Genomic DNA, 14,060 nt, shown 5'->3' on the forward strand with positions numbered 1-14,060 from the left:
AAGTTCTTGCAGCGCTCGTCATTCCGCTGGCTTCTGTGCACAGGAGAAAAGGCAGACAAACAAGAACAACACAAGCAAGGACACGGTCTAGAGAAGGTAACGGTGTGCTAGGGGGAGGGGAGCGGGGCGGGTTGGGGGGCTTGATGTATACAGATACCAAGGACTCCATCTGTACCTGAACAATATAGTAACTAGCGCGCCACTTCGTGCGGCTATGGAACCCTGTGTAGACCAATGGCGATCTTTTCAGCAGTATATTTTTAGAATGGCAAACTTCACACAATAGCGAAGCGACTGGGCACTGTTTTAGAGAGACCCTGGATACCGTGAGATAGGGAGGGGGAAGTCCGCTATATCTCTGACTGCCTTGTTGTTCTTACGGACTGGTCCAGGGGGGTGTTCGAAGTCTGCTATCCCTGACTAACTTGTTCTTACCGACAGGTCCTAGCATGGCGTACAATGACAAGTACATCCGGGGCCTTGGCTGGGCACTGGTTGTCCTGGGTTCCCTCAGCATCGTCCTGGGCAGCGCGGCCGACGCCGTCTTCAGCAGCATGCAGGTCCTAACGTTCTTCCACTACGCCAGCGGGCCCATCTGGAGCGGCGTCTTCGTAAGTACTGCACACCATCATACATAACATAACCCTAACTCTTCCACTACGCCAGCGGGCCCTTCTAGAGCGGCGTCTTCGTAAGTACTGTACATGTACACCCTAACCCTAACAGTACATCCTAACCCTAACCCTAACCCTTACAGTACTGTACATGTACATCCTAACCCTAACCGTCTTCAGCAGCATGCAGGTCCTAACGTTCTTCCACTTCGCCAGCGGGCCCATCTGGAGCGGCGTCTTCGTAAGTACTGTACACGTACATCCTAACCCTACTGTACAAGTACACCCTAATCCTAACAGTACTGTACATCATACCCTAACTGAAACACTAGGGTTAGGATGTACGTGTACAGTACTTAGGAAGACGCCGCTCCAGAAGGGCTCGCTGGCTAAGTACTAAGTACTCTGCATGTACATACCATAACTCTAAAACTTCCACGACATCAGCGGGTCCTTCTGGAGCGGCATCTTCATCAGGATTTTAGTTCATTCAGGAGATTCGTTCAGAATACTAGTCATGGTTAAAGTCATGATCTTTTTATTAAAGAACGTTGGGGTCACATATTTAGAGTACAGAAGTTCGGGGTCACATTTGCCTTTTCTTTTTTTCCCATATTTGTTTTCAAGTGTTGAGAAGACTGAAGTTTGCCCCTTTCTTCCCAACAGGTGGTGGTGACGGGGATCTTGGGAATTTTCAGTGCAAAACACCCCACCAACAAATGTCTGGTAAGGGCAGATGTCATATTACTTTTGTTTAACCTCTAATAGTGACTCAGATTTGAGGTCATTGTTTAGAAAAATTTTTAAAAGAATTCAACTGTGTCATTTCATGATCTGCCACATCAGCAAATAAAACTATGACCAGTTTCCCTGCATATGTGTGTCGTGCTGCACTGTGCAAGCCCACGGGAGCTGGGGCCTGGTACGGGTACTCTAGTTCCCAAGTAAGAGTAAAATATTACAGAACCTCACTTTGCTATGTTGCTTGATTTTCATATTCGGAAGTTTACAATGCTTTGTAACGTACCCATGTTTCGTGTCCACAGATTTCGGGGTCCCTCGTCTTGACACATGTTTTGTGTGACCCATGTTTTGTGTAAACCATATTCTTTCCCCTGCAGTTTTCTAGGTTCCTGCTGCCGACCCATGTTTTGTGTAACCAAGGGTGTAACCCATGTTTTGTGTCCACGAATTTCTGTGTTCCTGGTGCTGACCCATGTTTTGTGTGACCCTTGTTTTGTGCCCATAGATTTCTGGGTTCCTGGTACTGGCGATTTTCTCGATCCTGTCGACGGCAACATGTATCGGTCTGGGCGGGATCGGCATAATCCTGGATGCGAGCTATTGTTACACGTATGAGTACCGTGGTGACTTATATATAAGGTATGGTCATCGTGGTGACTTATATATAAGGTATGGTCATCGTGGTGACTTATATGTAAGGTATGGTCATCGTGGTGACTTATATATAAGGTATGGTCATCGTGGTGACTTATATGTAAGGTATGGTCATCGTGGTGACTTATATGTAAGGTATGGTCATCGTGGTGACTTATATGTAAGGTATTGTCATCGTGGTGACTTATATGTAAGGTATGGTCATCGTGGTGACTTATATGTAAGGTATGGTCATCGTGGTGACTTATATGTAAGGTATGGTCATCGTGGTGACTTATATATAAGGTATGGTCATCGTGGTGACTTATATATAAGGTATGGTCATCGTGGTGACTTATATATAAGGTATGGTCATCGTGGTGACTTATATATAAGGTATGGTCATCGTGGTGACTTATATATAAGGTATGGTCATCGTGGTGACTTATATATAAGGTATGGTCATCGTGGTGACTTATATATAAGGTATGGTCATCGTGGTGACTTATATGTAAGGTATGGTCATCGTGGTGACTTATATGTAAGGTATGGTCATCGTGGTGACTTATATGTAAGGTATGGTCATCGTGGTGACTTATATGTAAGGTATGAGCACCGTGTTAAATTTAGAAGGCAATCATATCTTATTTCATTAGTTTTTTAGGCTTTTTATGTTGATTTTCAAAGTAGGTCTTTCTTTTATATGGAATAAATCCCAAACTTACATTTCTTTACTCTTTGCTTTTTCTACCTTTTTTTAACCGGAAGGTTACTGATTATTTTGAGTACCAGCTGGCTCCTGTGCCGACACTAAGATCTGTTCTTTTATCTGTACTTTAACTCACAAGCGAGGAGAAGTTGAATTCATATAATAATGGTTTTGTTTGCATCTATTAACTATCTGTTCATCCTTTTTTGCTGTGAACTGTACTTAGCCCAGTGTGGCAAAAATCTGCAATAAAGGTCTCCATTAATTCATTCATTAAAATCATCAGAGCTGAAAAGGGGGGCATGTCTCTCACGTAAACAGCAAAGCCCGACACCTTATTCTAAGCAGGTCTCCATGACATGACACTTGGCCGTGTGGTTCTGCAGGGTTTACTGTGACAAAGAGGCCATTGCCCTCCACGTAGTGGCCATGGTGCTGGCTCTGGCCGAGCTCGTGATGGCGTTTGTGGCATCCATCATGTCCTGCTGTGGTCTGGCAACACCGAGATCCAACACTAACCAGGTGGGTATAATCTTTATGCACTGGACATTGCACACTTTACACACACACAATCTCATGCCTTGCACACACACACACACACAAACGCACACACACTCGGACACATCTATATTACACTTGCACACCAGTATGGCAGACAGTTACAGGGTAAAAGAATATCAAGATCATCACATCCTTCCTCTCTCTCTCCATCCTCCAGATCGTGATTTACACCTCAGCACCAGGTACAGGTGTGCTGGTACAGGGTACAGGTGTGCCGGCCAGTCAGGGTGGTTACATCATCATGCAGACAGGTACGTTTCTGTAGCATCTGGCACTTTTATGGGGTCTGTACAGAAGTCTTTCAACTCTATTAGGTAATTTTAGCCCTTTCGATTCTTTTGATTCGGTTGAATAAATGCTTAATTATTTTAGGCCAACTTCAGCAGACTCTGCTGATCCTTTTGAAAAAAAATCTGGCCTGAGCAATCGCTGACATGGACATTTTTTACGACATTGTAATCCGCTAATACGTGCTTAGCTTCTACAAGGAACCTTGAAGCCTTTGATATTTCCCTAAAATGAAAATAAAAATGATAGAAATAACACTTCTCTTCTACAGGAGCGCCAGTCCCTGCGGCAGGAGCGACTCCCCAGGTGTATGGGGCAGGTGTCCCCGTGCAGGTGTACAGCCCGGACCACGCCCCTCCGCCTTACACACAGCCGCCTCCCGTGGAGTCCAAACGCCCTGCCTGATGTGCCAGAAGTAAATTCTACTCCTACACAAATACTGCAGACTTGCCAACAGCAGGCTTGCTTCAATGACTTAAGAAATCCTATTATCCTGAAATTTTCTACTTCGTGCTTTCAAACAAATCTAATCTTCTGGACCTAATGAACATTACCGCAGTGATATCTACATGAATACATGATGACCTATTTGATATCATCTGATATACATAGTGGTAGGCTTTCGCTTTGTTAACCGAATGGGGGAATCAGTCAGCCTTTAAGTTGTCATTTCCTATCCTGACTGTGTTAAAGATCAAGGGTTTTTCCGGGTTGACGGTAAAACAAGAGATCCCCATCCCGTCACACATGTCCACAGCCAGCGCTTGGCAGTACCACACCAGGTCAGCAGTGGCAATAACCTGCAAAAACAAAGAAACAGACAAAGAAACAAAGTTATACCAGTCCAGCTGTGGACACCACCTGCAATAAACGAACAAATAGATAAAAAAGCTTACTAACACCATATCCGCCCTGTCATCACCTGTGTCTAAACAAATGACAGTCATAGCTAAAAAGGAGAAATTATGGCTCTAAACGTCTGTACATCAAATAGTTCTATCTTCTATTAAACGCCATTGCTTCAAACTATAAATAAAGGTTTGTCCTCTTTTATGAATGCACACATTGAAGACAAACATTCTGATACCGAAACGCTGTCGTTTTTATACTGACCAAGAGAGCTATCAGCAGGCGGCTGTCACAATATCCGGTCCTATCGTGCAGACCGGAAGTGACGCCGTTCAGCCCGGACATGACGAGCATGAGTCCGGGGACGAGGAGGCAGGAGTCCACGCACGGAGCGTCGCTGAAGGTGCTGTGCGCACCCTGCAACGGCAAATTTACTCGTTCTCATTTTATCTTTTATAAAGTCGAATGATAAAGTCATGTTTGGATTATTTCATGCCATTCCCCACATACGTACTATGAGCCGAGCGTTGCCCTTGGCCATTGCTGTCCCGAGAACGAGAGTAAAAACACAAGGCTGGTTCAGGAACAGCGGAGTGTCCAGCAGGCTGGGAACGAGAACGGCTGTGGCTAGGACGACAGACAGGATGGCCGAAGGGGCCGCGACATCCGTGGCCTGAAGTAATAGTGAAAAATAGATTTCTTATTTCAAAATCTTAAAGACGTTGTGGTTTCTAAGTATTCTGGGTGGCAAAATCGCTGGCAGTCTCCGAGGACTCTACTGTAAGCAAAGTGCAGCTGAACGTACCTGGACAGTCTTTCTTATGTTGTGATTCTGTAAGTAAACTGCAGATGTTACTTACTTGTAAACAAAGTGTAAATGAACTTAGTAATACCTGTAAGTTAACTGCAGATGTTACTTACTTGTAAACAACTTGAGTGTAAATGAGCTTACCTGGACAGTCTTCCCTGCGCTGTGAAAAAGTCTAAGGAAAATCTCCCACAATCCCTGCGCACACGTCACCACGCCTCCGGCCAGACATGCGCAGACTAGAGCAACTTTGACCTGTACGCCGACCAATGGGACCTGGAATATCACAATTCGCCATGAGATGCACAACTGATAACGTTACTTATTGCACACAACGCGACAACTCAAGGTCGTACAGAGGGATGCACAACTGATAACGTTACTTATTGCACACAACGTGACAACTCAAGGTCGTACATAGGGCTTGTAGTTATACGATCCGTAAGCCTAACGAAGACTGGGAAATGTGTACAGTTTGTGAACAGTTTCGATCGATCGTATATCAAAATAAAGTAATTATAAGAAATGTATGCAGGTATTTCTGTTTTTTTCGTCATTTGTACGTTTATGATTTGCATTTAGTTGCATCCACTCTAGCTGCTTGTCAACTGTAAAACCTACATCAAATATTCCGCATGCAATAAGTAGCCCCGACCCCTCCTCCATTTATATTTGGCTTGAAAACTAAAGTCATGACGCTGACAACATAACGTCATACGAGTACGTTTAATCTGTCAGGACTTGAATGTTCCTCTTTTTTGTCAGTTTGCTGCTATTGTTGCTAATAATGAAAGGAGTGATTGACATCGAGTCCTTATCGATATTCATGTATTCCAAGTTAGTAAAAATCTATGCCTTTTGGAGCACCGTGATGGAACGGAGGCGTTCTAATGTTCCAATGATGCCAGCTGTACGCCATACCCCCCCCCTCCAGCTGTACCCCCTACCCCAGCACCCCCCCCCCCCCCCTTCCCTCACCTGCGTGCTCCACACAGACGGGCCCAAGGCTGCTGACGTCAGGAAGACCAGGCTGGCGGCTAACTGCGTCTCCGTCTCAGCGCTGCAGAGATGTAAATATGCTGTTGTCAATATGTAGGGTAACTTTAGGTACAAGCTGACATGTCGTTGGCATTTTGCGGACAGTGTTTCTATGCACTGCCCAATGTTGTGCGCAAAAAAAGACCGCAAAATACTAATAAACTAACCGATCGATTCCTCTTGCTGATTACGAGAAATCCTTCCTGAAGTATTATTTTCTTCCTCAGAACATTTGCGTGCACATAACGCTACTAATCATGCTATCATGGTACTAAGACAGAGGAATATCGTTACTTGGTAATTCATGACTCATGTGGTGTTACACTAAGACCAGAGGTACTTCAAAACCCCTGTGGCGTACTTACGAGGGTCAGAGACACGAAATGACCCATGTGGCGTACTTACGAGGGTCAGAGACACGAAATGACCCATGTGGCGTACTTACGCAGACCGGATGTACTTGAAGGTCCCTCACGGTGGCGTAGTTAGAACGGCCAGAGGTACTTGCCAGGGCCAGAGGTACTTGAAGACCCCTGTGGCGTACTTACAAGGGCCAGAGGTACTTGAAGACCTCTGTGGTCTATTTGCCGGGGTCAGAGGTACTTGAAGACCTCTGTGGCCTATTTGCCGGGGCCAGGGGTACTTGAAGACCTCTGTGGCGTACTTACAAGGGCCAGTGGTACTTGAAGACCCCTGTGGCGTACTTACAAGGGCCAGGGGTACTTGAAGACCCCTGTGGCGTACTTACAAGGGTCAGGGGTACTTGAAGACCTCTGTGGTCTATTTGCCGGGGTCAGAGGTACTTGAAGACCTCTGTGGCCTATTTGCCGGGGCCAGGGGTACTTGAAGACCCCTGCGGCGTACTTACATGGGCCAAAGGTACTTGAAGACTCTGGTGGCGTACAGGTTCCAGTGCAGCACATAGAAGACGGCTGAGGCGGTCATACAAAAGGCCAGCATGAGGAACGGGTTGGTTCCCAGCTGAAGAGCACAGCACGTCGCCATCGTCAAATATACTGTCAAATATACGGTGATATATATAGTTTTCACAAAGATTTTCAGATTTCGGAACATGGGATACAAAAAATTATTTTCTTTAGACTTGAATCAGAAATGTCCAGTCCACACATGCACTTGGAATATCAGCAATCAAAATTCAAATTCAGTAGATCAGGGTACTATATTTACTATCTACATTACGGTAGGTTTGTTTGTTTTATTAGGTTACTTTAATTGTAAGATTTTAAAGGGCTGACCTAGAGAGACGGAGTCGGCGCCATGATCAAAACCGATCTCTAGCGGCGTGTCCTGAACCTTCCTTGCCTGGTGTCCGTCCAGGGCGTCCATCAGCTGGTACAGCAAGACGCCGGCCGCGCACAGAACGTACAGGAACCGCGGCGCCTGGGGATATACACGGGGGATTCATGTTACAGAACGTACAGGAACGGCGGCGCCTGGAGATGGACACGGGGATTCATGTTACAGAACGTACAGGAACGGCGGCGCCTGGAGATGGACACGGGGATTCATGTTACAGAACGTAGAGGAACGGCGGCGCCTGGAGATAGACACGGGGGATTCATGTTACAGAACGTAGAGGAGCGGCGGCGCCTGGAGATAGACACGGGGGATTCATGTTACAGAACGTATAGGAGCGGCGGCGCCTGGAGATAGACACGGGGGATTCCCTGTTACAGAACGTACAGGAACGGCGACGCCTGGAGATAGACACGGGGGATTCATGTTACAGAACGTACAGGAACGGCGGCGCCTGGGGATAGACAGGGGGGATTCATGTTACAGAACGTACAGGAACGGCGGCGCCGGGAGATAGACACGGGGAATTCCCTGTTACAGAACGTATAGGAGCGGCGGCGCCTGGAGATAGACACGGGGGATTCATGTTATAGAACGTACAGGAGCGGCGGCGCCTGGAGATAGACACGGGGGATTCATGTTACAGAACGTACAGGAACGGCGGCGCATGGAGATAGACACGGGGGATTCATGTTACAGAACGTACAGGAACGGCGGCGTCTGGAGATAGACACGGGGGATTCATGTTATAGAACGTACAAGAGCGGCGGCGCCTGGAGATAGACACGGGGGATTCATGTTACAGAACGTACAGGAACGGCGGCGCCTGGGGATAGACACGGGGATTCATGTTACAGAACGTACAGGAACGGCGGCGCCTGGAGATAGACACGGGGGATTCATGTTACAGAACGTACAGGAACGGCGGCGCATGGAGATAGACACGGGGGATTCCCTGTTACAGAACGTATAGGAGCGGCGGCGCCTGGAGATAGACACGGGGATTCATGTTACAGAACGTATAGGAGCGGCGGCGCCTGGAGATAGACACGGGGGATTCATGTTACAGAACGTATAGGAGCGGCGGCGCCTGGAGATAGACACGGGGATTCATGTTATAGAACGTACAGGAACGGCGGCGCCTGGAGATAGACACGGGGGATTCATGCTACAGAACGTATAGGAGCGGCGGCGCCTGGAGATAGACACGGGGGATTCATGTTATAGAACGTACAGGAACGGCGGCGCCTGGAGATAGATACGGGGGATTCATGTTACAGAACGTATAGGAGCGGCGGCGCCTGGAGATAGACACGGGGGATTCATGTTACAGAACGTACAGGAACGGCGGCGCCTGGAGATAGACACGGGGGATTCATGTTACAGAACGTACAGGAACGGCGGCGCCTGGAGATAGACACGGGGGATTCATGTTACAGAACGTAAAGGAACGGCGTCGCATGGAGATAGACACGGGGGATTCCCTGTTACAGAACGTATAGGAGCGGCGGCGCCTGGAGATAGACACGGGGATTCATGTTACAGAACGTATAGGAGCGGCGGCGCCTGGAGATAGACACGGGGGATTCATGTTACAGAACGTACAGGAACGGCGGCGTCTGGAGATAGCCACGGGGGATTCATGTTACAGAACGTACAGGAACGGCGACGCCTGGAGATAGACACGGGGGATTCATGTTATAGAACGTACAGGAACGGCGGCGTCTGGAGATAGACACGGGGGATTCCCTGTTACAGAACGTACAGGAACGGCGGCGCATGGAGATAGACACGGGGGATTCCCTGTTACAGAACGTATAGGAGCGGCGGCGCCTGGAGATAGACACGGGGGATTCATGTTACAGAACGTACAGGAACGGCGGCGTCTGGAGATAGCCACGGGGGATTCATGTTACAGAACGTACAGCAACGGCGGCGCCTGGGGATAGACACGGGGGATTCATGTCACAGAACGTTAAGGAACGGCGGCGCCTGGGGATAGACACATGGGATTCATGTTATAGAACGTATAGGAGCGGCGACGCCTGGAGATAGACACGGGGGATTCCCTGTTACAGAACGTACAGAAACGGCGGCGTCTGGAGATAGACACATGGGATTCATGTTATAGAACGTATAGGAGCGGCGACGCCTGGAGATAGCCACGGGGGATTCATGTTACAGAACGTATAGGAGCGGCGGCGCCTGGAGATAGACACGGGGGATTCCCTGTTACAGAACGTACAGGAACGGCGACGCCTTGAGATAGACACGGGGGATTCATGTTACAGAACGTACAGGAACGGCGGCGTCTGGAGATAGCCACGGGGGATTCATGTTACAGAACGTACAGGAACGGCGACGCCTGGAGATAGACACGGGGGATTCATGTTATAGAACGTACAGGAACGGCGGCGTCTGGAGATAGACACGGGGGATTCCCTGTTACAGAACGTACAGGAACGGCGACGCCTGGAGATAGACACGGGGGATTCATGTTACAGAACGTATAGGAGCGGCGGCGCCTGGAGATAGACACGGGGGATTCATGTTACAGAACGTACAGGAACGGCGGCGCCTGGAGATAGACACGGGGGATTCATGTTACAGAACGTACAGGAACGGCGGCGCCTGGAGATAGACACGGGGGATTCATGTTACAGAACGTACAGGAACGGCGTCGCATGGAGATAGACACGGGGGATTCCCTGTTACAGAACGTATAGGAGCGGCGGCGCCTGGAGATAGACACGGGGATTCATGTTACAGAACGTATAGGAGCGGCGGCGCCTGGAGATAGACACGGGGGATTCATGTTACAGAACGTACAGGAACGGCGGCGTCTGGAGATAGCCACGGGGGATTCATGTTACAGAACGTACAGGAACGGCGACGCCTGGAGATAGACACGGGGGATTCATGTTATAGAACGTACAGGAACGGCGGCGTCTGGAGATAGACACGGGGGATTCCCTGTTACAGAACGTACAGGAACGGCTGCGCATGGAGATAGACACGGGGGATTCCCTGTTACAGAACGTATATGAGCGGCGGCGCCTGGAGATAGACACGGGGGATTCATGTTACAGAACGTACAGGAACGGCGGCGTCTGGAGATAGCCACGGGGGATTCATGTTACAGAACGTACAGGAACGGCGGCGCCTGGGGATAGACACGGGGGATTCATGTCACAGAACGTTAAGGAACGGCGGCGTCTGGAGATAGCCACGGGGGATTCATGTTACAGAACGTATAGGAGCGGCGGCGCCTGGAGATAGACACGGGGGATTCCCTGTTACAGAACGTACAGGAACGGCGACGCCTGGAGATAGACACGGGGGATTCATGTTACAGAACGTACAGGAACGGCGGCGTCTGGAGATAGCCACGGGGGATTCATGTTACAGAACGTACAGGAACGGCGACGCCTGGAGATAGACACGGGGGATTCATGTTATAGAACGTACAGGAACGTCGGCGTCTGGAGATAGACACGGGGGATTCCCTGTTACAGAACGTACAGGAACGGCGGCGCATGGAGATAGACACGGGGGATTCCCTGTTACAGAACGTATAGGAGCGGCGGCGCCTATGGCATCATTTCCGTGTCAAAATTACGTACGTAAAAAACGTCACGTTTTGGCGTTTATACGTGACGTATTGGGGGTCAATACGTCACGTATGAAAGGCCTACGTCACGTATGCCGGAACGTACGGATACGTGACATACATATGGTTTTGCAATTTCCGTGTCAAAATTACCTACATAAAAAAACGTACGATTTCTCGTCCAAACGTCACGTATAACAGGTCATACGTCACATAAGGCATATACGTCACGTACTAAACGTGACATACATATGTCGTGGCATTTTTAGATCAAAATATCGTATCTACGTAGACGTCACGTTTTGTGGTTATACGTTACGCACATAAATGGGTTATGTTAACGTACCACGTTAACGTAACGAATGTAGGCCCTTCAAGTTATTATAACAAACAACGTTAACATAACGTAGTCGTAGTTATCATAACGCATTACGTTAACGTAACATAGTCATTTACGTTATCATAACGCAGAGCGCTAACGTAACGTACACTAGAGTGAACCTTTATAATAGGCGTGTTCTGTTTACGTCATTGGTTTATGTTGTGTATAACGTCTACGATAGACGCGTTCTTGTGACGTCATCGGTTTATGTTATGTACAACGTGTATGATAGACTTGTTCTTGTGACGTCATCAGTCTATGTTTTGTAAAAGCCGCAGCACACAATATGGCATCATTTCCGTGTCAAAATTACGTACGTAAAAAACGTCACGTTTTGGCGTTTATACGTGACGTATTGGGGGTCAATACGTCACGTATGAAAGGCCTACGTCACGTATGCCGGAACGTACGGATACGTGACATACATATGGTTTTGCAATTTCCGTGTCAAAATTACCTACATAAAAAAACGTACGATTTCTCGTCCAAACGTCACGTATAACAGGTCATACGTCACATAAGGCATATACGTCACGTACTAAACGTGACATACATATGTCGTGGCATTTTTAGATCAAAATATCGTATCTACGTAGACGTCACGTTTTGTGGTTATACGTTACGCACATAAATGGGTTATGTTAACGTAACGTTAAAGTTAACGTAACGCATGTGGGCCCTTCAAGTTATTATAACAAACAACGTTAACATATAACGTAGTCGTAGTTATCATAACGCATTACGTTAACGTAACATAGTCATTTACGTTATCATAACGCAGAGCGCTAACGTAACGTACACTAGAGTGAACCTTTATAATAGGCGTGTTCTGTTTACGTCATTGGTTTATGTTGTGTATAACGTCTACGATAGACGCGTTCTGGTGACGTCATCAGTTTATGTTATGTACAACGTGTATGATAGACTTGTTCTTGTGACGTCATCAGTCTATGTTTTGTAAAAGCCGCAGCACACAATGTATTAGTGTGGGTACAAAGTAGTACCAAGGAGGTTTTCTATATAAAACCTCCTTGGTAGTACGGACACAATTTTTGATGCCTGGCTAGAATATCCTATGTGAGCATTAGCCAGATTTAAACTGTGCCGTGGGATATACTGTCTGAATTGATTAATTGAATTGTGAACCATTCTGTTCGTGTATATTCGAAAGTGCGCCATACTACGCGTCAACCCGTTCATTGAGTGAACTCAACAGATAGGCGATGCTCTTGTCGACTGTCCGCATCAAATCGTCGTCCAAATGCCCGAAGGTCGCGTACAGTATTCGTATCCTCTGCCTCGTATTCGCTCAGACTTGACCACAAGCCCTTTGCGAAATCCTTCGAGCGGCTCTTGAAATGTAAATCCTCCAGGGAACGGGGAACTTTCTAGTCCCGGCGCAGAGAATCGTAGTGGACCTCGGAGCGTGCACGTCCGACCCGACACTTGCCAACGCCATGAGGTCCCTTGTGTCCCTTCACGGGTAGAGTACAAGCACGACTGTGAGTACTTGGAACCTGCCATGATCCTAGCGCGATGCCGGAAGCGGTGACCTTGACGGACGAAGACGAACACGAGCTGGAAAAACTTGAAATTTTAGAGAGAACGGACAGCTGTGGCCGGTACGCGCCCTGTGATCGCCGAGTGACTGTCGGCGGAAGTGGTCTGAGCGGAGATGCAGACGGGTCTGGGGGGGACACGTGCTCAGGACCCGTATGTCGGGGGCGGAGCTTGACCACGGAGACGCCAGACTACGCGTCAACCCTTCCATGGTGATCAGCCATTGGTTGGAAATCAAGGTGGTCGTGAGCTCGCTGCTTGTGTGGATTACCGCCCAGCGGGCCGGGTGACAGTTTACAGTTCACCATACTTTCTGTAAAGACGCATTGCATTATCGGAATATGAATTTACATGAATGTTATAGCCGACTATGTCACTTGATGGATAAAATATGGGGAAGTATAGTAGAGCATTTGTTATCGATTGTGTAACTATAAGTATTGTGACATTCGTCCCATTCTCATCCATTTGAAACCTGAAATTGTTGTCTGGCCTTGTTTGGATCTGAAATGTTTAGATTTATGTGGGTTAGGATATGGAGGGATCACTATGTACTTCTGTGGAATACTGCCATACGGAAGTAATGTTTTGGTCTGTATATTACAATGTAAAAGCAGTGATGGGCGATGGTTTTAATCCCATATATGACCGCGGCTACAAGTACCCGCGAGAACTAACAGACACAATAGCTGCCCGTACATCGATTGTACTCGAAGATTCCCTCTCATGAACTTTCCAAGCCCCTTTGTGTCGATTTTGTAGACACTCTGGCAGATCACACAACAAGGTGGTCTTTATACAACCATCATACAATCACACCTTTTTGTCTCCAATTGGCTTATCACAATACAAACTAATGCACCTGGTGGTAGGGAGAGCGGCAAAAAAAAAACCCGGGACATTTGATATAAAGGTCACTATCTTCTACTCTCCAAGCAGAGGTTAGT

At 47.7% G+C, this 14,060-nt stretch overlaps 2 protein-coding genes across 3 annotated transcripts; one reads left to right on the top strand and one right to left on the bottom strand.

The window, feature by feature from the left end:
* The first annotated feature begins 443 nt into the window (after nt 1-443).
* On the top strand, nt 444-4,586 carry LOC136436038 (membrane-spanning 4-domains subfamily A member 8-like). 2 transcript variants are annotated; one of them, XM_066429728.1, is made up of 6 exons: nt 444-611; nt 1,281-1,340; nt 1,864-1,997; nt 3,087-3,222; nt 3,419-3,512; nt 3,821-4,586. In XM_066429728.1, the coding sequence occupies exons 1-6, from the start codon at nt 450-452 to the stop codon at nt 3,952-3,954; spliced, it is 720 nt and encodes a 239-aa protein (XP_066285825.1). In that variant the 5' UTR covers nt 444-449; the 3' UTR covers nt 3,955-4,586. The 2 variants fall into 2 exon arrangements, with proteins under 2 accessions (XP_066285825.1, XP_066285826.1); XM_066429729.1 differs by lacking the exon at nt 444-611 and adding an exon at nt 713-855.
* LOC136437130 (cholinephosphotransferase 1-like) lies at nt 4,197-13,324 on the bottom strand. The gene is made up of 8 exons (XM_066431608.1): nt 13,184-13,324; nt 7,501-7,645; nt 7,113-7,260; nt 6,185-6,266; nt 5,351-5,482; nt 4,913-5,071; nt 4,663-4,815; nt 4,197-4,349 (listed from the first exon to the last, which is right to left on the bottom strand). The coding sequence occupies exons 1-8, from the start codon at nt 13,322-13,324 to the stop codon at nt 4,197-4,199; spliced, it is 1,113 nt and encodes a 370-aa protein (XP_066287705.1).
* Between the last annotated feature and the right edge of the window lie 736 nt (nt 13,325-14,060).

The sequence above is a fragment of the Branchiostoma lanceolatum genome, chromosome 6 (assembly GCF_035083965.1).
Source record: "Branchiostoma lanceolatum isolate klBraLanc5 chromosome 6, klBraLanc5.hap2, whole genome shotgun sequence".
Taxonomy (NCBI): Eukaryota; Metazoa; Chordata; class Leptocardii; order Amphioxiformes; family Branchiostomatidae; genus Branchiostoma; species Branchiostoma lanceolatum.